At 46.0% G+C, this 26,181-nt stretch overlaps 1 protein-coding gene across 1 annotated transcript; it reads left to right on the top strand.

Annotated features, from left to right (window-relative positions):
- Positions 1-13,067: 13,067 nt before the first annotated feature.
- serpini1 (serpin peptidase inhibitor, clade I (neuroserpin), member 1) lies at positions 13,068-21,894 on the top strand (the record flags this gene model as incomplete). The annotated part of the gene is made up of 8 exons (XM_084461419.1): positions 13,068-13,317; positions 14,756-14,986; positions 15,075-15,269; positions 15,787-15,991; positions 17,650-17,759; positions 20,657-20,743; positions 21,492-21,581; positions 21,765-21,894. The coding sequence occupies 8 exons, from the start codon at positions 13,068-13,070 to the stop codon at positions 21,839-21,841; spliced, it is 1,245 nt and encodes a 414-aa protein (XP_084317545.1). The 3' UTR covers positions 21,842-21,894.
- Between the last annotated feature and the right edge of the window lie 4,287 nt (positions 21,895-26,181).

Raw genomic sequence — 26,181 nt, 5'->3', positions numbered from 1 at the left:
ATGTTTACATTTTGCCACAATTTCACGTGGATGTGGTTTATTTTCAAATTTAATATTACGCGTGGCTTCTTATATTAGCCCTAGATAAGAGGATTGTTAGAATGCAGAAAATATTTTGTCCATAATCAATCAATAAAGATGCCAAATAAGTGGATCTATAAAAATGCCGTGTTATTCTGTCTCTGTTGAGAGACCTGAGACAAACCTGGATCAACAGACAATGTTGCAGGTCTCTTCTAGCGAGCCTCTTACAGTATGTCCTTGAAATAGAATTACGTGCATGCATCCAGTCGTCTCTCACGCGAATAGCCACACACACGCTTGTTATTCCCATATGAACGCGGGCGTGTGCGGGGCGTGCTCTGCACTGACACACCGACCACCGTTCTCGAAAATCATCTCTACTACAGTTTCCTCAAAATTATAGAATTATAATCAACGAACAATATTTATGTGCTATATAGATCAATTCTCCCTTAGTGTGTTTTAAGAGATCAGCAAGTCGATAGGCCTATTAGACTGTTATATTGCTATAACATCAACCTCTACCTTTAGAGGTTAATCTACCTTTCCTCCCTTGTGCATCTGAACAACTAAACACACACTTTTCTTTCAAAAGGCAGGCTCAACAGCAGCTATTCTGAAAGTAGGAAATATCAGTCTAACCCTAGGATATGGGTAGGCTGTATTAATCCAATCCCATCTGAGTCACTGCCGTCCATTAATCCCTGCTCTGCTGTTGGCTCGTTTGGCTCCTGTGTGTGTGTGTGTGTGTGTGTGTGTGTGTGTGTGTGTGTGTGTGTGTGTGTGTGTGTGTGTGTGTGTGTACGTGTGCGTGTGCGTGTGTGTGGGCGTGCGCACGCGCGTGTCCTCTGATTCCCAGTGAGTGCTGCATTAATTGCATTTCAATAATTAAATGCCTTTTAAAGCAGCCGCAATGGGGGGGGGGGGGTATTAGCCTACACACATCATCCAGAGAGAGGGTAGTAGTCTATTAGCCTACACACTTCATCCAGAGAGAGGGTAGTAGTCTATTAGCCTACATACTTCATCCAGAGAGAGGGTAGTAGTCTATTAGCCTACACACTTCCATCGAGGGAGAGGGTAGTAGTCTATTAGCCTACACACTTCATCCAGAGAGAGGGTAGTAGTCTATTAGCCTACACACTTCATCCAGAGAGAGGGTAGTAGTCTATTAGCCTACACACTTCCATCCAGGGAGAGGGTAGTAGTCTATTAGCCTACACATTTCATCCAGGGAGAGGGTAGTAGTCTAATAGCCTACACATTTCATCCAGGGAGAGGGTAGGAGCCTATAGCCTACACACTTCCACCCAGGTGTAGTGGGGACATCCTAGTGAAGACTGGGATGTTTAGACAGAAACAGAGTTGTTCACAGATCGCTGAATAATCAAGCAACCCACTCACTGAGATGGTAAAGGTTGTAATGTAGATAAATAGGTCCATTCAATTCATGTAATGAGATGCTAATAGGAGGTGAGTGACACTTGACGCCGTCAGATGAATTGAATGTGTTTGCTGTCGCGTGGATCTAACCCGATACACCTGGTCAGGCCTCATAGACACTCACATGCACTATCACACTACCGTAAGAGAGTTAGGTGTGAGGGACATATGGGACAGGATAGTACACACTTTTGGCCGCCATCTTTGGACACACACACAAACGTGCGCAGGGAAGAGAAGTTAGGATTGACTAATCACCCTCCGATCTTAACCGGACACACGGACAGACGGACACACGCCACTTATAGAAGCTGCGGTACCACTTAATAAAGAGGCAGCGACCAGAAACGGAGAGGTGGGGGGGGGGGGGGTTGGTCAGCGCCAACCAGAGCGGCATACTTATCACTTCGTAACAGTTAGTTACCATAATCATAGACATCACCATTTACTGTATAGTCACTTCCTACTCCATCTTGCTGGCAGTCTTTTTCTCCCTGACCAGCCCTATCATCTGCGGTCAGCAAACACACAGGCACACACACACACACACACACAGACCTCAGCGCTGGAATTGATCTGTTGATTGATCTGTGGTACTCTGGGGGTGGGTGGCCTTCTCACCATATAGGGAAGGAGTGATAGAAAGAGTTCCTGTCCTTGCTTCATCATCACCTCCTCTCTCTCTCCATTTCTCTCTTTCTGCCTCTCTCTCTCTCTCTCTCTCACACACACACACACACACACACACACACACACACACACACACAGAGAGAGCTTTAGACCATGGCTCGTTATGGCCTTCTCACTCCTTTCCTTCTTATCTCTCCATCTCCCCAGCAGTCTCTCTCTTTCGTAGTTCTCACTCTCTCACTCCCTGGTTCTCTCCTCCCCCTCCCTCTCCCCTGTGCTCCCAGCGGGGGTGCTTTGGCCAGACCTCTCCTGTCCTCCTCAGTCCACCTGAAAAGGCCTCTGGTCTTTTACTTTTCCCACTGACACCAAATAGACGCCGATCCAATTACAGATCAAATCTCTGTTGTGCGCTCCCATAGCGCCAGTCTGGTGTGTGTGTGTGTGCGTGGGTGTGTGTGTGCATGTGTGTGTGTGTTTAGGAAGTGTTGTGTGTGTGTGTGTGTGTGTTTGGGAAGTGTTGTGTGTATGTGTGTGTGTGTACGTGTGAGTGTGTGTGTATGCATGTCTGTGTGTGTGGGAAGCATTATGCCATGCTTCCTAGGGGGTCATCAGGTAACTTTGGCTGAGCGTCAGGCCTTGTTCCTCACTAGGAGAGTGGCTTTTATTTAGTGCTATCTCTCTCTCTCGCTCTCTCTCCCTCTCTCTCTCTCTCTCTTTCCTCTCTCTCCCTCCCTCTCTCTCTCTCTCTCTCTCTCTCTTTCCTCCCTCTCCCTCCCTCTCTTTCTCACTCTCTCTCTGAGCCTGTTAACAAGGATTAATAAGCAGTTGACCTCTGTTGACCCCTGCAGTGTGAGCGGAGCACCAGGGGACATGGAGTGGCAGCTCGCATAACACATTTCACTGACCAACAAGGGGGAGTGTACTATAAAATAAAGGTGTTTACTTTTGTTGGCTTGTAAAAAGAGAGGTCCCACACTGTCCTCACTGGCAAACTCAACTTTATTATAGAAAGAAACACGTTTTTTCAAAACAAACAAGGAACAAGAAACAAGGTTTTTCACACAAAAACCTGACGAAGGTTGGCTTCTTTCTATGATAAAGTAGAGTTTGCCAATGAGGACAGTGTGGGACCTCTGTTTTTACACACCGAGTCTATGCACCTGTCTACATCTTTGAAGGTGTCCATTAGCCCTTTTCACTACTTTTGTTGGTCTACCAGTGTGTGTGTGTGTGTGTGTGCGCGCGTGTGCGTATGCATGACTAGATATGAGAGGACAGATCATCAGAGAGCACTGGAGCTGGTCTGAAGTAAACAGGGAGAGGGAGAGAAAGGGAGAGAAAGAGAGGGAAACGGAGGGCGAGTGTCAGTTTGAAGGGGAGATGTTTTGTTCTTTTACTCTGAAGCAGTTGTCCAGTTCTCTCTTTCTCAGTAATAGGGGACATGGTGGAACGGTGAATAAGAAAGATCGTGTGTGTGTGTGTGTGCGTGCGTATGTGTTTGTTTGTTCAGCCCGACGGTCGACTCTCATGGCACCTTCTACAATTAGTTAAGAATGAAGACCGTATAAAACAACGTTGACTGTATCTGTTGCGTGACTAGCAACACTGACCAGAATGTGAATAAAGAATGGGGTCTGATTCCTGATCAGCAAACCTGCACAGAGGAGACAGAAAGAGAGAGATCAGTTCTTGGGATGGTGAGATGAGATGGATTGTTTGTGGGGAGGAGGGAACAGGGTTCTCTCTCTGCTCTGACGAGCAGTCTTTTTTCTCAAAATAAGTTTCTCATAGTTTTACACTGTTGTTTGAATAACAGACATTGCTACACACACACACAAACACACTCACGTTGTTATTGGCTCCGCCCAGCGACTGCTGGCGGAGGGTATATTTTCGGTCGCGTGTGTTATTTCGTTCGTTCGTTCGTTCGTTCGTTTGTTCGTTCGGTCACATAGCAGAATTATACAAAAACTAACAGCGCTATTTTCATGAAACTCGGTGGAGGGGTGTAGCATGAGCCAAGTTAGAACACATACAATTTTGGTGCGGATCAGAATCACTGGGCGGATACAAGAATTAAAAAATATATATATATTTGCCATACTTGGACTGGCTCCTTCCCTTTATATTTACTTCTCCTGCAAGTTTTCCTATACCGCTGGTGGCCGAGTGGTAAAGTATCAGACTGGCAATGTGTTGGTCTGGGTTTGATTCCCGGGTTTAGCTTTTGATATCAACTTTTTTTTCTGCTGTTTACGCCCAATATTGTCTTATGTCTCTATGCATGTAAAACAAAATCATACCTGACTCATGAAAAACAAATCAGATAAACACTGTATTGGGAAAAGTTACATTTTCTTAGCCTGGATCCTGTGGTATTAGCCTACATATAAATCATAAGCTACCTGCACATCTGGACTGAGCTTTGCCCCTTGAGTGTCAGGTTTCACTAACTATGTCTTCTTTTTAATTTGAGTGTTGAAGCAAATGAAAAAAATAGTATTATCCATCACATAGCAGGATTATACAAAAACTACCAGAGCGATTGGAACATCCCACAAACTATTTTCTACTAAATGCACTCTGATATCATATGAAAAGACAGGGACAGTCAAACCATGCTGCTTTCTTATCTATTAATTTTTATCAACCTACACATGCGTGGAAACCTGTGCTCTGAGAACACTTTCTAGTCTTAACTTCTTTTGCTAGGCTTATGCATTGCCTGGTGGCTGAGCAGTTAAAGCATTAGTCTCATTAATTTTTATCGCGGGTTCGAGCCGCGAGGAAGATGTTGATTTTTCTTTAGAGAACATTGGCTCTTTGTTACAATGAGGAATCAAGTCATCTTAGATATCAACTTTATTTATTTGCGGTTTAAGCAACCAATATTATCTTATGTTTCTATGCATGTAAAACAAAATAATATCTGAGGATTACACAAAAACTACCAGAACGATTTTCACAAAACTCGATGAAGGGGTGTAGCATGTTCATGTGCGCATTGATTACTAAGTCCTTGCGACCGAACCTGTCTTTTAGCATTGTAATGGCACTGTCGTAGTTCTGATCGGATAAAGTCAATCCAGCGACTACATTTGCGGCCGTACCACTCAGCAATTTAAATGATTACATTTGTCTGATGTACTCAAGCTATGGTTCTCATGAATTGCTGCATTAAACTGGCTCCAAAACATTGCCATTTGCTTATATCGCCAGAAAAGGGCGATTCAATAATTAATTTTGGAAGTCTGATTGTAGGCCCTCCACTGGAGGCTGAGTGGTGTGAGTGCTGTGAATCACTCATGTTGGCCCTGCACATTATCCGGGTGACTCGGGTTTTCCGTGTAATCACTCCATCCATATAGTCAAGAGCAGAGGTGACCTCTTAATACAGGCTTCCTTTTCCCCAGGTTCTCCTTCAATGTGCCGATCTTGCTCAACCAAAGCAGTCTCTTTCAAGCACAATTGCTCAAAACATTCCTCGAATTCGTTTAGAGGTGGGTGGTCCGTGAGCAGTAACCCATCTATTTTATTGAGCAGCTTGGTTGTGGCCGTTCGATTTGCGCCTCGGATGTTCTTCAACCTGGAGAGTTTCTCTGCCATTGCTCCTGCACTTTCAAATATCCCGCCTCAGATCACTTTAATCCTCTTTTAGTAGGCCGGTGGGATCGATTCCAGGGTTCCGGCACCAATTGTTGACCCAGAAATAAAGTGTCAGGAGTCCGTAATGGAAATTTTCTGTCTTTTATTTACTTTCTTTTTCTACAATTGCCAGAGGCGTCATACCATGTCAGTTCTCAACACAAACTCCAATGAAAATGATATATATACTGTACACAAATTAAGTCCAGGTGCGTGCCACTACAATTAGCGCGTCAATAATGGTCCACAAAAGTGTGTGGCTCTGGAATGCGCTCAGCCTGTACGGGAATGCGCTCGGACCTATAACGAAAACAATAACATAAAACACCGTTCCAACAGCAAAAATATGGATAGTCAATCAACTGCACACTTATAGGCTGTATTTACTAAATGTAGACTATAGTAACCCAAAGCAAATGACATGTAGGATAGAAAGTTTCAATATAAGCCAACTTAGAACCCATCCCAGAGACATTGGGAGACTGGGCTAGTGCCCCTCTACCCCTCCCAGAGGAATGAACACTTCATTTCTGTATATCGTTTTGTAACTTATGTCTTCTGTTATTGTCTATAATGGCTGATTGAAAAAATTACACAAGTACACAAGTATGTTCAATTGTGTTCATACATGACCACCTCTCATAAACACCACAATCAGTTACACCACCAAAAAGCTTACTTGTCAATGGTGCAAGTGTGCTGTATTTATACTGAGCAGTGAACTCGATTACACCAACAAAATGCATTAATGGGCGGAGCCCTGTGCTCTCTGAGCACCCTTTCTAGTTGTTGTTGTTGTCAATTTGTCATTTATTGTTTACATGTTTGCTTTGACAATGATAGGAGAATTGACGCTGGATTTTAACTGAGAGGTGACTGGACTTGTGTGCAACACAGCAGCTTATGTTCATGTGATGTGTTCCAGTTCCAGTATGGAGTATCACAGTAGATTGAAGCCAAGGCTAGAGGTGCACACTGTGTGCGTGTGCGTGTGTGTGTGTATGCGTTTGTGTTTGTGTGTGTGGGTGACCCAATGTGACAGATGAGGATGAGGACTCTTTCTCTCTCTCACACACTCTTTCTCTCACTCACTTCCTCTCTCTCACTTTGTCTCTCACACTTTCTTATTTTTTCTCTCTCTTTCTTTCTCTCTTTCTCTCTCCCTCCCTCCCTCCTCCCATCTCCTTCCTTGATTTCTTTGTGTCTACAATCTCTCTCTCTCTCTCTCTCTCTCTCTCACACACACACATACACACGCACAAACACACGCACACACACACACACACACACACACACGCATGCTTAACCTTTCCCAGCCTGCAGTATGTCCCCTGTCTACCCTGACTGACAGCGCTGATATTGAAATGTCAGTGGCTTTGAGGCAAGGAGGCAGCCGGGTTGCTAGCGGCCTGTTGTGAAAATGCTGAGCAGAATTTTAAACTGCACTTAAAAAGGCAAAGCCGCTCTGAAGGATAAAGGGGTGGGTTCATATTAGGATTCTTACAGTACGTGTGTGTGTGTGTGTGTGTGTGTGTGTGTGTGTGTGTGTGTGCACAAACACTCACATACACGCACGCATACATGCACACAATGGCATGAATCGTGACAGGCTCTTAATGGCGAACTGAAATCTCTCCACGGGAGATCTGTATTGACAGGAGCTGGTTTGGAAGGGCGTTTCTGAATCAGAGATTCTGGTCTGCGTATGTGTGTTAATGTGTGTGTGTCTGTGTGTGTGTGTGTGTGTGTGTGTGTGTGTGTGTGTTTGTTAGTGCGTCTGTGTATAGCGTTGGGAGGAGTTTAAAGACAAATGAATGTCAGATGATGAGCAAACAGATAATGAAACGTGTGAGAGATGGAAGGAAACGCCTAGACCAGAGCAGTCTGAGTCCGAATCCGAGTCCAAATCCGACTCGAATGTCAGTGTGAATGTGAATCTGGGTCTGAATCTGAATCTGAGTCTGAATCTGAGTCCGAGTCTGGAGACAAAGAGGCCTGGGGTCCTGAGATTAGGATTTAAAGGGGTAGTGTGCTATTTATCCCTATTTCTGATATGTCAAAAAAATGTATCACAATCTGTTATGTTTACGTGCATGGCAAGGCTTGAATATGAGCATTGCTCCAGCCTCTTTTTCACCCCTTTCCTGAACCCCTCCACGGGAGCAGTGAGAACGAGGCTGGAGCAACACTAAACACGACGGATTGTGATACATTTCACAGTACAGTATACTGAGACCAGTCAGATTACACAATGAGTTTCCTGCTAGTTTTCTTGAGTTTTTTCCAATACGTATTAACATGCCCTGGCCACTTCCATTGTAAAGAAATTTGAGTAGGACGAAAATCTCGATCTAGCTCAATATTTCAACAATCAATTAGGTTATGGTCTCTTTGTTTCAGATTTATGTTAGACATAGAAATAATGTCCAAAATAGGACACTACCCCTTTAATACAGAGTTCTGGCTACATGCAGTCGCAGCAAATTGAAGTCAAATAATAAGAAACAGAGGCTTTCTAAGAAGGCAGATGTGATGATGGTGTGTTAATACGTCAGGAAACATGCATGTGTTCATGTATAACCTGTCAATAACGTATAATTGTTCAATGGATAAGACGCTGGGTTGTGTTCTGACCAGTCATCCTGTTATGGAGCACAGGAGGAGGAATTCGAGTTCAGTCAGGAATTCCCACAAATTCATTTGAGCCATTTTATGAAACAAAACATGGTCATCTACTCCCTGGCTTGACCTTTGTGGCTCTGTTCGAGGAGCCAGGTCTTCTGAGGGGCTCTGTTCGTCTCATAGGTCCTAAACTAGGCAGTGAAGTCCGGGTGCTGGTCCATGTGTTCATATCCTGGAGCCAGGTCACGCTGATACTGTAGACTGGATGGGTCTGACTTTACTCATAAACAAGTAACAACTGATGTACAGGACAGTGTCTCAGTATGGCATCGACGCCTTATAGTGTGTAAATGACTGTGTGTGTGTGTGTGTGTGTGTGTGTGTGTGTGTGTGTGTGTGTATGTATGTGTGTGTGTGTGGGTCTCCCCCCAAAGCCGTGCATTCCGGAGCCACGCCAGGCTTGTCGCATTTCAATTTGATTGCTTGACACGCTGGGTACCTTGGATAGTTTATAATCGCTCATATTGTCCTGTAAATACTACTATTAATATGTGTTAATGCCATTGAAATAGCCTAATGCCTTTCATGGTTTACTAAAAGGTGCGTTAATACCTTCATCATTTATAGGGATGCATTAATCTGGCCATTCCAACGGTGAGTTCATATCAAATTGGACGTTGGATAGTCCTGTAAATCCTTCCTTCAACCTGCAGCATCGAGTTGTGTGATGCTGAAAAGATAAATTTAGTGTAATAACACAATGTGCCTTCATATAACGCAATGTGCCACTTTGTCTCCTATTGTAAGAGACGAGAATATTGGAAGGAATAGAGAGAATGCCTATTTTCTGCAGCATGTAGGCTATATTTTGATGATCTGTGCACTTTTAGACACATCTCTAAAGTTATGAGAAAGAACCCAGCAGTTTCCCTTGGTGGTTATTTCTGTAATACAAGTCACACCCACAACTATTACACTATTTCTGTCTCCAACATTTTGACAGTTTGCTGCTGAGTCATAAAAGTTTGCTCTCACAAAACTAATCACAATTCTTTCCTTTAGGCCTTTTTCCCTGTCCCACTATAAGAAGTTGAATTCTCCTTCTACTTTAGAACACGTTCTGGGGTTCTGAGTCACGAGACTATTTTGTTTTCATGAACAGACGCTGGAAATAGACTTCCAGTGCCAGAGGCAACAAAATCTAGCTAATTATTATTCCATTTTACTTATAAGTACTATTAATTGTTTATAGTGTGATGCAAACAGTTTCTGAATCTTTACTTTTTTAATTCAAATAAACACTTTTAAAATGTTGGAATCAAATCTTTCAAATGTCGGCCAAAAAACAATTCAGCGATTAATGGCTCATACCACCCACTGATTAATCAACTATGAAAAATGTGAGCTGTGCACATCCCTAGTACCACTATAGAGTACTAATGGACCAGCCTTTAGAGGAGACGGGAGAGGGAAAGTGGTACGCTAAGCTGCTTTCTTGTAAAACAACTGAGTCTGCAGTGTGAGGTGCGCTGTGTGCGTGTGTGTGCGCGCGTGCGTGTGTGTGTGTTGAACACAGCGACAGGGTACGGTAGGGAGGTGACAGAACTAGAGCAGGTGCTAAGTGTAGAGGGAGACGTGAAGCGTCCGAGAGGCAGAAACCAGTGTGTGTGTGTGTGTGTGTGTGTGCGCGTGCATCGGGTACCTGGGTACTGGGGTCTGTACGTGGTAAAAATGAACAATATCCATTGCCATGGTAACTAGGGACAAGAAAATTGAGCTAAGAATGTACGTGACATAGTAGGCCATGTTGGCCTGTATTTGTCATTTCATGTACGCACATGCAATGTCTGTGTGTTTGTGTGTGTGTGTTGATGGATGTGTCATAGTGCCCATAGATTAGTGTGGCATCTGTTGGCTTCCTAGGCATGCAGACCTGGGTGTTGGGTTTAAATGGCATCGCGGATTAAACAGCGTGTGCGGTTTAGAATGCCGTCAACTGTCTAAATGTCAACTTGAAACATTTCACCATCAACTCGGGCTTAAAAGGGAGGTTTAGCAGTGTTGATTTTAAAGGCCACTGGGTTTAATTGCATTGATTTAATAAAGTTGTTGGGCTTAAAACTTGAATAACTTTAAACCATTTAGGCTTTCGGCGGTATTGAGTTCCGCTTGTGTCACTGGACGTTTGTTTTTTGCAGGCGTGAGGGTGTTATTGGTGTTGGTTTTCAGCTGGACAATGCCTAGGGGATTCCCTGAGTGTTCTGAAGCTACGGAAGTGCTCACAGCCTCCAGGTTTTGGGTGGGCAAGGGTAGACACTCGGGTATACGCTTACACACGACGGTACACGTCTCCAAAAGTCACACTGGTCTCCCTATTACAAGTAGACACCCCCCCCAGCCCTCCTCTCTCTCTCCCTAGCTCTCTCTCTCTTTCTCTCTCTCACACACACACAAACACACACACATACACCATTCAATTACAGTTCCCACAAATAGAAAGGTTACGACCATTATTATCTTAAGCCAACTGTGCGCGGTTACTAATGGGCATCTGTGCCCAGTCTGCTCAAAGAGCTCTCCGACTGAGATCAGCCACATGAGAGAGAACACACCCTGGTCCCACACACAATGGTCTCACACACCCCTCACACACCCTGGTCCCACACACCCCTCACACACCCTGGTCCCACACACCCCTCACACACCCTGGTCCCACACACCCCTCACACACCCTGGTCCCACACACCCCTCACACACCCTGGTCCCACACACCCCTCACACACCCTGGTCCCACACACCCCTCAGAGAGAGAGGGAGAGAGAGAGAGGGAGGGAGGGGAGAAGAGAAAGTACAGGAGGTGATGACGAGAGGAGAAAAGGAGAGAAAGGAGGGTAGGGAAGGAGGAATGGAGGGGAGGAGATGAGGAGAAGAGTATATGGGAAGAGAGGAGCAGAGATTAGGGAAGGAGAGGATAGGGAAGGAGAGGAGCAGAGATTAGGGAAGGAGAGCATAGGGGAGGAGAGGAGCAGAGATTAGGGAAGGAGAGGATAGGGGAGGAGAGGAGCAGAGATTAGGGAAGGAGAGGATAGGGGAAAGTAGCATAAGGAGTAGAGGAGAAGATAAGGGTGGAGAAGAGAGGAGAGAAGAGGACAAAAGAGGAGAGGAGAAGATAAGGGTGGAGAGGAGAGGACAGGAGAGGAGAGAAGAGGACAAAAGGTGACGAGAGGAGAGGAGACAAGAGGAGAGGGGAGGAGATGAGAGGACGGTAGAGGGGACCAGAGGACAGGAGGAGAGGACAGGAGAGGAGAGTTAGTGCAGAGCTGCAGTATGAGCATTGCTGTCATTGTTGACTCTGGTACATTGTCACTGCAGTCACCAGCAGTCACAGGAGCTTCTAGCCCCACATGGGACATCAACACACAGGAAAACATCATGCAGGGGCTCTCTAAGCCTATTCACAGCAGTAGCTGCACAACAGAGAGACAGGGATATCCCCTCTTTCTTTCTCTCTCTCTCTCTTTCTGTCTTTCTCTCTCCCTCTTTCTCCCTTTTTCCCTCTCTCTCTCCCTCTCTCTCTCCCTTTATGTCTCTCTCTCTCTCTCCCTTTATGTCTCTCTCTCTCTCTCCCTTTATGTCTCTCTCTCTCTCTCTCTCTCTCTCTAAATGCAGTGGCACACGCTCCTCTTTTCTTTGTTTGTGCAGAAAACAATGTTGCCTGGCAACGAGTGAGGCAGAGAGATGTGACTGTGCGCTGTGTGGAAGCATGTGTGTGTGTGTGTGTGTGTGTGTGTGTATGTGGAGGTGTGTGGAGGTGTGCTTGTGTGTGTGTGCCTGTGTGTGTGGAGGCAATCGTGTGTGTGTGTCTGTGTGTGCCTGCGTGTGTGCGCAGGCATGCATGTGTGCGTGTGTGTGTACTGTACATGTGTGTGTGTGTGTGTGCCTGTGCTCTGTTAGAGGGCCAGAGAGAGGGATGGGTAGAGAGGTGAAGACTGGTGGAGGTAGAGAGATGGAGCGCTCTGCGTCTGCTGGAGGGATGAAAGGAAGGTTAAGAGGGGTGGACTTGAGACGGAGGACGAGATGGAGGGATGGAGAGGGAGGGGGGGGGGGGGCGCGGGAGAAAACTAGATGGATGCTGAGGGTTTTCTGCTCAATGATTCATGGCACATCATGTTCCTCATCCTGCTCTCTCAACTCACACACACACACATGCAGCACCGATGCGAGTAGATTTCTAAGTGGGGGGTGAACCAAAGAAGTGGAGAGTGGGAGCAGGCGGTGGTGTATAGCCTACTGTACTGTATGTAAGAGCTCCTTACGGAAATCGGCACCAAGCAGTGATTCTCCCCATGACGCCCGCCTGACTGTAGGTCAACCTCTTCTCTGCTCCTCTGTGCCTCTCTCCCTCCATTCCTCTCTTCTCTCAGTCCCTCTCTTCTTCACCAGAATACCGTGTCTGAGTCTCTTCTTCTCATCTTTTCATCCTTTCTCACGCTCTCTCCATCCCCATCACACTCACAAACCAATATGCTAATATGTTTATTTGGCAGCTGACTGACAGACCTCTCTCTCTCTCCCTCACTCTCTCTCTCCCTCTCTCTCTCTCTCTCTCCCTCACACACTCTCTCTCTCTCTCTCTCTCTCCCTCATTCTCTCTCTCTCCTTCACTCTCTCTCTCTCCCTTTCCCCCCAAGCTGTCCACTGTCATGTTGATATTGCTGCCCCTCCTCCTCCTGTTGCCGGGCACCGGTTGCCGGGCGGCGGACATTCCGGAGGACACCACTGCAGAGTTCTCAGTCAGACTGTACCACCAGCTCCAGTCGGCAGGGGGGGAGGACAACATCGTCTTCTCCCCCCTGAGCGTGGCCATGGCCCTGGGCATGGTGGAGCTGGGGGCCCGGGGAGACTCACTCCGGGAGATACGCCAGGTGGTGGGCTTCAGTCACCTACCTGCAGGTGAGACCACCTGGAGTCACTCACACACACACTCAAACACACACACCCACACACACACTCAAACGCGCACACACTCACACATACACACTCACACACACACTCAAACGCACACAAACTCACTCATACACGCATACACACACACACATCTGTGAGCACGCATACACATACACACTATGGGGTGTGATTCGTGCCAGCGTAACAAACACTCAGTGCTTTCGTCGCCTGCATTGCGTGTAGAAAGGAACTTTGGCGAGCTGATTAATAGGCGTGCATATACGCACGCGTTACGAGTCGCTCGCATTCTCAGAGGGTGACGTGTAAAAGGTGCCGTGCCATTTTTGCGCACATGCATGTAACGTTTGCACGCTCGTGTTAAGTCAGCGGGCACCAGAAGCTGCGAGCGGGGCTCATTTGTCCATATTGAATAAAAATTACGAATATTTATTTGCACTCAATCAAATTCCAGGACCCTCCTTGCATAACTTTTCCTAGATATGTGTCGTTTTATCTCCACTATCGCTACATTTTCAAATAGGTTGTGGCTGTTCGAACTGGTGCTGACGGTGCTGCAGCGCCCTCTATTGACAAGAAACACGTGTATCTGAACATTTGTTTTAAATTGCGAAGAAAGAGTCATTCAGATATTAGGCTTTATTAAAAACAAGTTGCTTAACATGTGCGAATTCCATTTATTGAGAATGCATTACCAATTGGCAAGGACGAGATTAGAACCAGCTATGATTTAAAGGCAACTGACCTTACACGTGCGGCCGCTAACACGTCTGCTGCGCTAGCAAGGCACTGGCACGTTTGACACGTCGCTATGCAATTTCTGCACACATTACAAGAGTACGTACGTACGTACATCTATGATTTTACCAAACTGTCATGTGTAGTGTTGGTGTAGCATATGTGAGGCGCATCTAACCTGTAGTGTTGCCGTCACGCACACGATGCGCAATACGTGTAAACAACATGTGCACAGCGTCTGCGTTACAGGTACGTTACAGCTATGAGACGTCTGTCTCTCCATTGTTTGTCAATGGAAATTATACGTGCGTTTAGACGTTTGATGTCATCGCGTCTTCTTAAGTAGGTGCAAGTCAAGCGTTTCAGTATGGTGTGCTGGCACTAATCACACCCCATAATACACACACGCATCTGAGAGCACACTCACATTCAAACACACACACACACTCACACTCACAAGAGTAGATTAAGACCAGGGGTAACAGGTAAAAACACCAGATACATTCAGCCTGGGAACACCCAGAATGTTGAGTCATCCCACTTGGCTTCATTTATGCCACACATCCATCCCTCTATTTCTCTCCCTTCTTCTTCTCTCTCTCCCCCCCCCTGCTCTCTCTCCCTCTCTTTCTCTCTCTCCCTTTCTTTCTACCTCTCTCCGCCCCCCCCCCCCTCTCTCTCTCTCCAGATGAGGAGTTCCCCCTGCTCCAGAACCTGACCGGGGCTCTGTCAGATGATGACAGCAGCTACGTGATTCGATTGGCCAACAGCCTCTTCCTGCAGGAGGGTGTGGCCTTTAACCCCGACTTCCTGCGTCTGATGAGGAAGTACTTCCGGGCCGCGGTGGAGACGGTGGACTTCAGCGAATCAGCGGCGGTCGCTGAGCAGATCAACAGCTGGGTGGAAAACCACACAGAGAGTGAGTAGTGTGTGTGTGTGTGTGTGTGTGTATGTGTGTGTGTGTGCGTGTCTAAACCCCCCCCTCCATGTCTCTTGATTTTCCTCAGGTAAGATCCGTGACCTCCTCTCTGCGGACGACTTCAGCAGCGTGACCCGCCTGACCCTGGTCAACGCCGTCTACTTCCGGGGCAGCTGGAAGAACCAGTTCAGACCGGAGAACACCAGAACGTTCTCCTTCAGCAGAGACGACGGCAGCGAAGTCCAGACCCTGATGATGTACCAGCAGGGAGACTTCTACTATGGTAGGGTGTGTGTGTGTGCGTGCGTGTGCGTGTGCGTGTGCGTGTGCGTGTGTGTGTGTGTGTGAGCGCGCTCGGCACAGATAATCTTGTCTGGTGAGAGCTTTTGAGTATCAGTCTATACTGATATAGAGAGATCACAGACAAACAAACACACACACACACACACACACACGGCACAGAGTGTGTAAGATGCAGAATAAGGACAGGTCCCCTAAGAGATGCTGATGTAGTCAGTGCGGAACTTAAATGTTTGAAGATGGGGCCTCTGCTGTGGAGCCTACATACAGAGCTGCTTTCAAATAGCTGAGCCAACCACTGCACTCAGATACACACACACACAAACACATGCACACACACTTTGGGATTTGTTGTTTGAGAAGTGCATTACAAATAAAATGTATTATTATTATTATTATCACACACACACACAACCCACTGTGCAAACTATCATGTGTGCATGCATTTTCCGTTGTACCCTGTGTGTGTGTGTGTGTGTGTGTGTGTGTGTGTGTGTCAGGCGAGTTCAGTGACGGCTCGGCCGAGGCAGGCGGCGTGTACCAGGTGCTGGAGATGCCGTACGAGGGCGAGGACGTGAGCATGTTGATCGTGCTGCCCCGGCAGGAGGTGCCCCTGGCTGCCCTGGAGCCCATCATCAAGGCCCCCCTGCTGGAGGAGTGGGCCAACAACGTCAAGAGACAGAAGGTGGAGGTCTACCTGCCCCGGTGAGACACACACACACACACACACACATGGATGCACACACACTTGCATGTGGAAATGCATACACACAAATGCAGTTACACACACAGGAGCAGGCACGAATACACACACATGCATGGAAGGAGGTATTATTGTGGGAACCAGGTGAGGCCAGGTGGGACGCACACAAATCGGAGGACACAGGGTTACTGCTAATCCGCACGCTCGTGTTTTTATTAAGGGATAAAAAAACAAAAGAAGAGGGATTCTGGGTCAGAACTAGAGGTCTTCACGGGTCGGGTAAATCCGAGAGGACCCGGACCCGAGACCCGTACAGGTCCAGGTCCACATTTCCACGCTTTTATTATGGTAAATTGGGTTCGGGTGGATCCGATTCTATGACCTCGGGTCCCGGGTCCGTTTGTCATTATGCGTAATACCCGAGAGAAACGCATGACATGAATTCAGTGAGACCGCTGGTGTGATGCGAGCGGAGACACGGCAGCCACCACCAGTAGCCTACCTTGTGAAAAATAAGATGAAAGAAAATGTATATAAAGAGGTCAAACCTAGCAGCAGCTTTGTGTAGCCTTATTTATTTACCGCCATTTCATTTCTATGCTGCCACATCACAGCCTGACAAAACAGCAATTGATCCTGTCAAGATTGAGAGGAAATCGCAATTCCATCAAACTGTAATGCAACAGCATGCAAGCCAACAGCCGTGACAGCCTAAGCGATTGATAAATGCTACTGCTACTTGCTACTACTGCCTGTCGGATCCGTAAAATACCCGATCCAACTCGGGTCTCGGGTCTCTGTCCTACTCCTGTTCTCGGACAAAATCGGGTCCGGTATACTTTTTTTTTTTTTAAATGATCGGATTTAGTCGTATCTCGGAACGAATGTCTCGGGTCCATCTCGGTTTCGGGTCCACATTTTAGACCCGAGAAGACCTCTAGTCAGAACAACCAAAAACAGGGACTTTTTCTCCCGTCAGTCATCACCTCCCGGTAGCCATGCTTCACGGGGGTTGGCCCACTTAGTCCTGGCAGGGACACAGAAAAACACGGTTAGCACATTCAAAACCCAAAAAAGGGTTTGGAGCCAGCATTCTGTCTAAACAGCCTACTCACGTAATCCCTAAGCTCTTTGAATGAGGCCTAGGCTGTCCTTTTGAGGGTGTTTGGCCCTGACGAGATGATTTGTCCCAGCTGCTGCTCCTCCGGCAGGGTGGCTGATAAGGCAAGTGGGGGAAGCTGGGTCTGGTCGTTTGCTGCGAGATGATGAGTCTCCTGTAGAGGCCACTCACAACCAGGCCTCGCTGTCCACAGTGCTGAAGTAGCTGTGGCCGGGGTTGCTGTCCCCCACCAAGGTGCTGAAGTGGCCGCCTGGCCCCTCCAAGTGTCTCCAAGTCTTATAAAGCCTCATCAAAGCTGCTAGGTTGAGAATGATATTTTCCTTTCTGTATTGACATGGAAGCAAAGGAGCTCAGAGTTACAATATAAAACTGAGTGCAATATAGTGCTGCTATTGTAGAGACTGGAGAAGTATGTGCTGGAAGTATCATTGCCATATTGCTATTTCAACTGTCCCTCGGTGATCCTCCTTGGTGATAAAGGTTAGTTATTATTATCAATAACAATAACAGTCCTATAAAGCCTCGTCATGTGGTTCGAAGGTTCAAGGTGGAGCAGAAGGTGGACATGAGGGAGATCCTGCAAGACCTGGGCATCAAGAACATCTTCACTAAAGACGCAGACCTCTCCGCCATGACAGGTGAGATGGCAGGTGAGAGCCCTTGACGACCCGCGCGCTCACACCCACACACGCACACACATGCACACACATAGTAGGAGCCCACTCAGGCACACACACCATTTCGTCTTCACTGTGAGAATCTGATCTGAAACAGAGTGAATCCTGCAGTACGCTGGCAGTCTCAGGTAACCAAGGTAACTCCCGCTAAGTGATGATAGATCAGACTGCCAGAACACTGCCCCGTCGTGAGGTAAAAATAGACTAGAGAGAGAAGAGAGGGAAGGAGGGTGGGAGATAAAGGAGAGATAGAAATCTTGGACAACTTCGGCCTAAAATGAAGTGTTACAATGGAGTGGGTTGGAATGAACAAAGAGTCTCTTCTTCGTGAAGTGTTGCCTGAGTACAGCACAGACTAGGCTTGTCACGATTGTCCTGTGTTCTGCCCCTCCGCATGCACATGCAGCACAGAGTGGAGTCTAGAGGAATCAGATTTCAGTTTCAATTCACGTGAAGGGAGAGGGGAGGGGAGGGGGAGGATATGGCTAATAGCCTCTTGTGGCTAGCTAGCCTAGCTAACGTTCAGCTAACCTAGCCACCTGTTGGCTGTTCAGTTAACCTAACCTAGCGGCTGTTGCCATTAGCTAGCCGGATAGCTTATTCTAGCAGCCTATTCTCTCGCCTATTCTAGCAGCGTTCCGTTCATATCAATCTCGATTTGTGGAAGCAATTTGGTGTTGTATGCCTCCACAGCTTGCCTGCAAATGCACGATCAGAGTAAGAATAAGATCAATGTTACACTCTGTCCTGTGCTTCTTTATACATGTGTAATCAGAATCGGAATTTGTTTATTGACATGTAGTTTCTCAACATATTAGGAATTTGCTTCGGGCATGGTGCATATTCCTAGTAGTCTATGTTGAAAAACTGTATGGCAATAAACTAATTCAGATTATAGATAATCACCGGACCGAGTGGAACGTTCTCTTCGACGTTCTACCGATCTTACCTTACTCTGATCTTACCTTACTCTGATCTTACCTTACTCTGATCTTACCTTACTCTAATCTTACCTTACTCTGATCTTACCTTACTCTGATCTTACCTTACTCTAATCTTACCTTACACTGATCTTACCTTACTCTGATCTTACCTTACTCTGATCTTACCTTACTCTGATCTTACCTTACTCTGATCTTACCTTACTCTGATCTTACCTTACTCTGATCTTACCTTACTCTAATCTTACCTTACTCTAATCTTACCTTACTCTGATCTTACCTTACTCTGATCTTACCTTACTCTGATCTTACCTTACTCTGATCTTACCTTACTCTAATCTTACCTTACTCTGATCTTACCTTACTCTGATCTTACCTTACTCTGATCTTACCTTACTCTGATCTTACCTTACTCTAATCTTACCTTACTCTGATTTTACCTTACTCTGATCTTACCTTACACTGATCTTACCTTACTCTGATCTTACCTTACTCTGATCTTACCTTACCGACGCAGCGCGAAGCGGCGTAACGTTTTAACTGCCCTTTTGACGCTCGCCCTGTTCCTATTTTCCTCCTGTCGCTCGCGTTGACAGGCGTTCGTTCTTTAACTGTCTTCAGACACATCCACACTGTGATATCCCTATAGGCTATAACACAGACTAACACCTCACATGGAACCATTCTCAGAACCTTTAGTAGACTACCTCAACCCCATACCCTAGAAGACTACCACAACCCCATACCCTAGAAGACTACCTCAACCTCATACCGTAGAAGACTACCTTAACCCCATACCATAGAAGACTACCTCAACCCCATACCGTAGAAGACTACCCCAACCCCATACCCTAGAAGACTACCTCAACCCCATACCATAGAAGACTACCCCAACCCCATACCCTAGAAGACTACCTCAACCCCATACCGTAGAAGACTACCTCAACCCCATACCGTAGAAGACTACCCCAACCCCATACCCTAGAAGACTACCTCAACCCCATACCCTAGAAGACTACCTCAACCTCATACCGTAGAAGACTACCTTAACCCCATACCATAGAAGACTACCTCAACCCCATACCGTAGAAGACTACCCCAACCCCATACCCTAGAAGACTACCTCAACCCCATACCATAGAAGACTACCTCAACCCCATACCCTAGAAGACTACCTCAACCCCATACCGTAGAAGACTACCTCAACCCCATACCATAGAAGACTACCTCAACCCCATACCATAGAAGACTACCTCAACCCCATACCCTAGAAGACTACCTCAACCCTATACCGTAGAAGACTACCTCAATCCCATACCGTAGAAGACTACCTCAACGCCATACTGTAGAAGACTACCTCAACCCCATACCCTAGAAGACTACCTCAACCCTATACCGTAGAAGACTACCTCAATCCCATACCGTAGAAGACTACCTCAACCCCATACTGTAGAAGACTACCTCAACCCCATACCCTAGAAGACTACCTCAACCCCATACCGTAGAAGACTACCTCAACCCCATACCGTAGAAGACTACCTCAACCCCATACCCTAGAAGACTACCTCAACCCCATACCATAGAAGACTACCTCAACCCCATACCATAGAAGACTACCTCAACACCATACCCTAGAAGACTACCTCAACCCCATACCGTAGAAGACTACCTCAACCCCATACCATAGCAGACTACCTCAACCCCATACCATAGCAGACTACCTCAACTGACACTTTCTAGTGGGAGGTGACAAGAGATTTGGCCAGGTGTATTTTCCTTTTGACCCGTGTGTGTGTGTGTGTGTGTGTGTGTGTGTGTGTGTGTGTGTGTGTGTGTGTGTGTGTGTGTGTGTGTGTATGTGTGTGTGTGTGTGTGTGCGTGCGTGTGTGTGTGTGTGCGTGCGTGCCTGTGCATTTGTGTGTGTTCCAGATGGGAGGGACCTGTTCATTGGGAAGGCGGTGCAGAAAGCCTACCTAGAGGTGACGGAGGAGGGGGCAGAGGGGGCGGCCGGATCAGGTGATGTCATAGTGTTGTCATCATTCCCCCATGTAGCATTGACCCCTTACTTAAAGCTGCAATCATTGATTTTATTCACATTGTCAAAACTAATTAACAGCACCTGATATCCGATCGTTTCATTGAGCCATAGACTTCTAATAGCGTCCTACTTCAATGATTCACCCCCAGTCGCCACGTCTGTTGTTATTCCAGCATTTCTCTCTGTGTCGTCAATAGCCGACCTGTGCTTTTGCTCCGTCCCCGTGCCTTAAACCTATGTATTATATCTCTTGTTAGTAAACAAGTATCTTACTGCCATCTAGCGGTAAATAAAATCAATGAGTGCAGCTTCAACTTCAGCAGTGCCATTTTGGCTGGGTCCCCTTCTCTCTTTCACGTATCGCACTGAAAGTGACACGATCTCTCACTTTCTTTCCCTCCCTCTTTTCTCATCTTCCTGTCTAGCGCTTACGCTTTCACCTTTTCTGTGCCTCATCATCACGGTGCTCTCAGAATATTCTCTCTTGTTCTCTCTCTCCCCTTGCTCTTTCTGTCTTGCACTCTCTCTCTCTCACTTCATCTAACTTTTTTTCTGGTAAAGATTCTTTGCCTCTTTCTTTTCCCTTGCCTCTAATCGTTTCTGTCCAATGTTCCAAGCTTACATTTTAGCCCTCCTCTAAATGCCCTCCCCTCCTCTCTCTCTCTCTCTCTCTCTCTCTCTCTCTCGTTCCCTCGCCCCCCCCCCCCCCCTCTCTCTCTGCTGTAGGAATGATAGCCCTGACCAGGACTCTAGTGTTGTACCCTCAGGTCATGGCTGATCACCCATTCTTCTTCGTCATCAGAAACCGGAAGACAGGTGTGTGTGTGTGTGTGTGTGTGTGTGTGTGTGTGTGTGTGTGTGTGTGTGTGTGTGTGTGTGTACTGTATGTGAGTGTTAGTGCGTGTGTCTGTATATCCACTAGACCTTTCAGACACTGTCTTCACCCCCTCCCACCCTCCATCCTTGTGATCCTTCCTTTTCTCTTCTCCTCCTGGCTAGGTTCCATCCTCTTCATGGGCAGGGTCATGACTCCAGAGGTCATCGAGCCCAGCGACCACGACTTTGACTCCATGTAACCCGACAGACAACTGCCAATTAGATTCCAGCGTGCTGCGATCCTCCGATGAGCTCACCCGCGCTCAGAACCAATCCGATTCCAGCGTTCCGACATCATAAATACAGTACAACCTATCCTCTCTGCATAGTCGGCTGTGTTTTTATACTCCTTATGAGAATAAATATATATACACACACACACACACACACAGAAATATATGACATATAACGTGACTTTATTTTGATACTGTGAGCTTTAAGCCACTTCCACTCCGAGGTACGGAGACAGAGAGAGATGTAAATATATAAAAGTGAAGTAATGGTTTCTACTATACAGTATGGTGTAGTATATTAGATAAGCCACCACGCACCTCCACTTTCATTTCAGCCGCCTCACACACACACACACAGACACAGACAGACACACACACACGCGCACACACACACACGCACACACACACGCACACACACTCTCTTACTTCTTCAAGGTGTGTGTTTCTCAAGATGCACCAGTGTTCTATTCCTGTACATTTGCTGTTGTGTTCTAAATAGAGAGTAGATATTTATTGCAAAACAAGTGTGCAGTCATAATGTAGGTAACCACACTTAATCTTAGTAAATCATTATTTTCCCTCAGTTTCTTCTTTAGGTACAAGGCAAAAATACTGGTGAACTAATAATATGCCTTATCTAATGGAGTTGTTGGTTTAGCTGAGCCCTTCACAGGTGAACTGAGGGGACTGTGTAAGAGACCAGGGTGTGCAGTTGCGTTGGAAATGGCATTTTGGATGTACAGGGGAGAAGAAGCAGCAGCTGTATTCACTCCTTCACTCAATAAATATGACTATGTTCTAATTATGATGACATGCTGTCCTTTTCTATTTGTCATTTTGCTATCAGAATGATTACAGATCAAGATATCGGACAATAGTATGTGGGTATTGTCAGGTAACCAACCGTTAAATGGTACTATGTGATGAAAATGCATGAAAAACCACCATCATGTGACAGAGAGACGAAGACTTGGCCACAGTCACACTCAGGGCAGCTTTCGGCCATGGTGGTGGCGTTGCCAAGTGACAGGAGAGACTTCAGGGCGGGGTCGTCCACTCGCTGGAACACACACAGACAGCTCGTATCACTGAGCCAAGGCTAGCCTGGCCAAGGGCACATCAGACGACAGATGAGACTTCAATGTTTACTCTCGAGAATTCATTAGTAAGGGAGCAGTCTAATTATGTTCAGCTAGGTCCATGCAATATTATTGACCCCCCAGTCGATAGACTCTATCACTTAACCCTCCTGTGAACTGCCTTCACAATGACAAAGCTTTTAGACTGTACCTCAGGACAGCGATACTGCGCAGGCCTCTACCCTCTGCCTGGGTTTGTGCGCACAGGTGATCATACATACAGGCCAGACCAAGCCTATGATTTGATAACCCTCATCTTCAGGAATACAAAACAATATGTAGTGCAGTACTGCTCTTTCTAAATCCTGCTGGTGTATATTGACATGGTGATGTCACCCAGATCCCACCACCTTTTATATACCTTTTATTTTTTAACTGAAATGACAAATATCAAATAGCATCTGCCGTCTTGCCTCTTCTTCTACTTGTTATCGGCGAGTCAGCGCTCTATTTACTCCTACTGCAACTTACGCTGTGAGGAACCAGCATAATTAACTATAACAACAATGGCAAATGAAATATCTTTAGAAGAGACATTGGACAACATTTCTTTACAATTTCCCTTCAAAACAGAACAAAGAAGAGTACTTGGGAAATGGAAAAAAAATGTGTTTGCCCTGTTACCGAGCGGTTATATGATATTAAACTACATCCTGATTAATGGAGTGCTCTTGAGTGGATAATGTTAGTGATGGGGGAAACAAAGCTTTCTGACCCACGGACACATTCGACAGAGTTGTGTCGGGAAAAGTGTTGTTCTATTGATACAGTCGATACAGCAGCTCATAATGACATCTGCTGGTCAATTCATGGTATGGCGGCTGTATCAACTGATTGACAAGTCAAGTCCCAGAGGAATTTTGGCCAAAATACAAATGAGCCCACCATCATGTGATGTCTCGTTCAACACGACCCAGATAGCAAGCGGATCTGGGCCATATACAGGCCAGATCTGGCCCTTGTGGCTTAGTTCCGGCCCATATATGGCCCAGATCCGCTTGCTATCTGGGGAGTAGGGTGCTTGCGTGACGTACAAAGCTTCGTTTTGACGCAAGCATCAATGCATATCGACGCGCATTGCGTCGGGAGGTCGACATGTTGTGACTACTGTGTCGAGTGTAACAGCACTAGATAATGTAAATCACGTGACAATGATTGTAAATTATAATTCAATCATATCAAACACGAGATGAACAACAACAAACTACAGAGATATTGCAATTGCACGGTGCGCCAATGATTCTTTTTCTTTTTTGGCTCTTTTATTTAGGGGAAGGTTACAGAAATCTTGCCCAATATGGTGAGCCTACTAAATAGTTTTTCATCTCTGCGGAAATGAATCTACAGCTGAACAGTTTTTGAACACCACTGGCTGTAATGCAGGCTTGTATGTAGCCTTTGACCATCAACATCTAATCAGTTAATCCATGAGTGTAACTGGACATTCTGGACAAATGTGAACTCATTCCGTCTAGCCGTTCTTGAGATATCTTGTTCACAAGAATGGGACAGACAACCTGGAATAATGCCATCCGGCCACAGCTGCGCCGGGCGGAGGCATAAAAATGTGAATATTGCTCTTACTCTGATTATGAGAATAACTCGATTACAGTAGGCTAAACCTTGTAAGAGACAGCATTAATGTACTTAACTCAGATAATGTTAACTGCATCGCTACAGTAGTTGCATAAAGCTAGTTAAACTGTGATAGTAACTTAAGCCTCAAGACAACATTCCATTTCATCAATGATGATGCAGTCTGCCCTGACCAGTCTTGAATAAACTGTTTTGTTAATAGGCTATAGCCTATACAATAAATTATTGGATAGGCAATAAGGTCTAGAATTTAAAAATATTTATTAGGGCCCGAGCACTGGCGGTGCAAAGCCCTATTGAAATTGTAAGGATTATTATTATTCTCCCCAAACAAATGCCTTTTTGGCGGCCTAAACATCGATGAAAACGCATGAAACTTTGCAGATACATCAGTCCCGGTGAAAAATGTGATATTTCATGGGTGACGGAAATGGGCGTGGCAAAACGGCTCAAGTGCGCCCCCTGGAAAATTTTAAATGGCAAGCCCCACCTTTCAGTTTGATGTAGGCGAACGAAATTCGGTGGCCATATGCAGTTCATCGAGACACACTAAAATGTCTCTTGGACCTATACCCAACATCCAACAGGAAGTCAGCCATTTTGCTCTTAATGTGCCATTTTTTCCTTGTTTTTACCATTTCCATGTCTCGTACTTTAACAAACTCCTCCTACAGATTTCATCCGATCAACTTCATATTTGGTCAGCTTCATCTTAAGACCTTTGTGATCAAAAGTTATCAAAAAAAATGAGTTTTCACCAAACACCCTTGCCGTGGCGCCCCACCAAATTTTGACATTTCGCCATAAAACAGGAAGTCCTCATAACTCCTACATACATTATCCGATTTGCACCTAATTGCTCACGCTTCATGAAGGTTGCATCCTCAAGACATCTATGCATCGGTATTGAGTCAAACTTATAGCGCCACCTACTGGTGAAACCACAAATGCCTTTTTGGCGGCCTAAACATCCATGAAAACGCTTGAAACTTGGCAGATATGTCAGTCCCGGTAAAAAAAAAAAAAAAATTCATGGGTGCTGGAAATGGGCGTGGCAAAACTGCTCCAGAGCGCCCCCTGGAAAGTTTAAAATGGCGAGCCCCACCTTCCAGTTTTTCGTAGGCAAACGGAAGTTGATAAACCTAGCTAATTTATCCACACACACACAAAAGTTTCTTGGAGCCATACCCTAAGTCCAACAGGAAGTCCGCCATTTTGCTCGATTTTGACATTTCCATCCCTCGTACTTTAACGAACTCCTCCTACAGATTTAATCCGATCAACTTCACACTTGGTCTGCTTCATCTGAAGACCTTTCTTATTAAAAGTGATCAAAAAAAATTTACGTTTACTAAACACCCTTGCCGTTGCGCTGCGGCGAATTTTGATGTTTCGCCATAAAACAGGAAGTCCTCATAACTCCTTCATACATTATCCAATTTGTCCGATATTTCTCACGCTTCATGAAGGTTCTGTCCTGAACACATCTATGTGTCAGTATTGCGTCATACTTATAGCGCCACCTACAGGTCAAGCAGGAAGTCATCATAACTCCTACATACATTGTCCGAT

Source organism: Borostomias antarcticus, assembly GCF_949987555.1.
Source record: "Borostomias antarcticus genome assembly, chromosome: 1".
Taxonomy (NCBI): domain Eukaryota; kingdom Metazoa; phylum Chordata; class Actinopteri; order Stomiiformes; family Stomiidae; genus Borostomias; species Borostomias antarcticus.
Note: the sequence above shows the minus strand (reverse complement) of the source record. Positions and strands in the feature narration are given on the sequence as shown.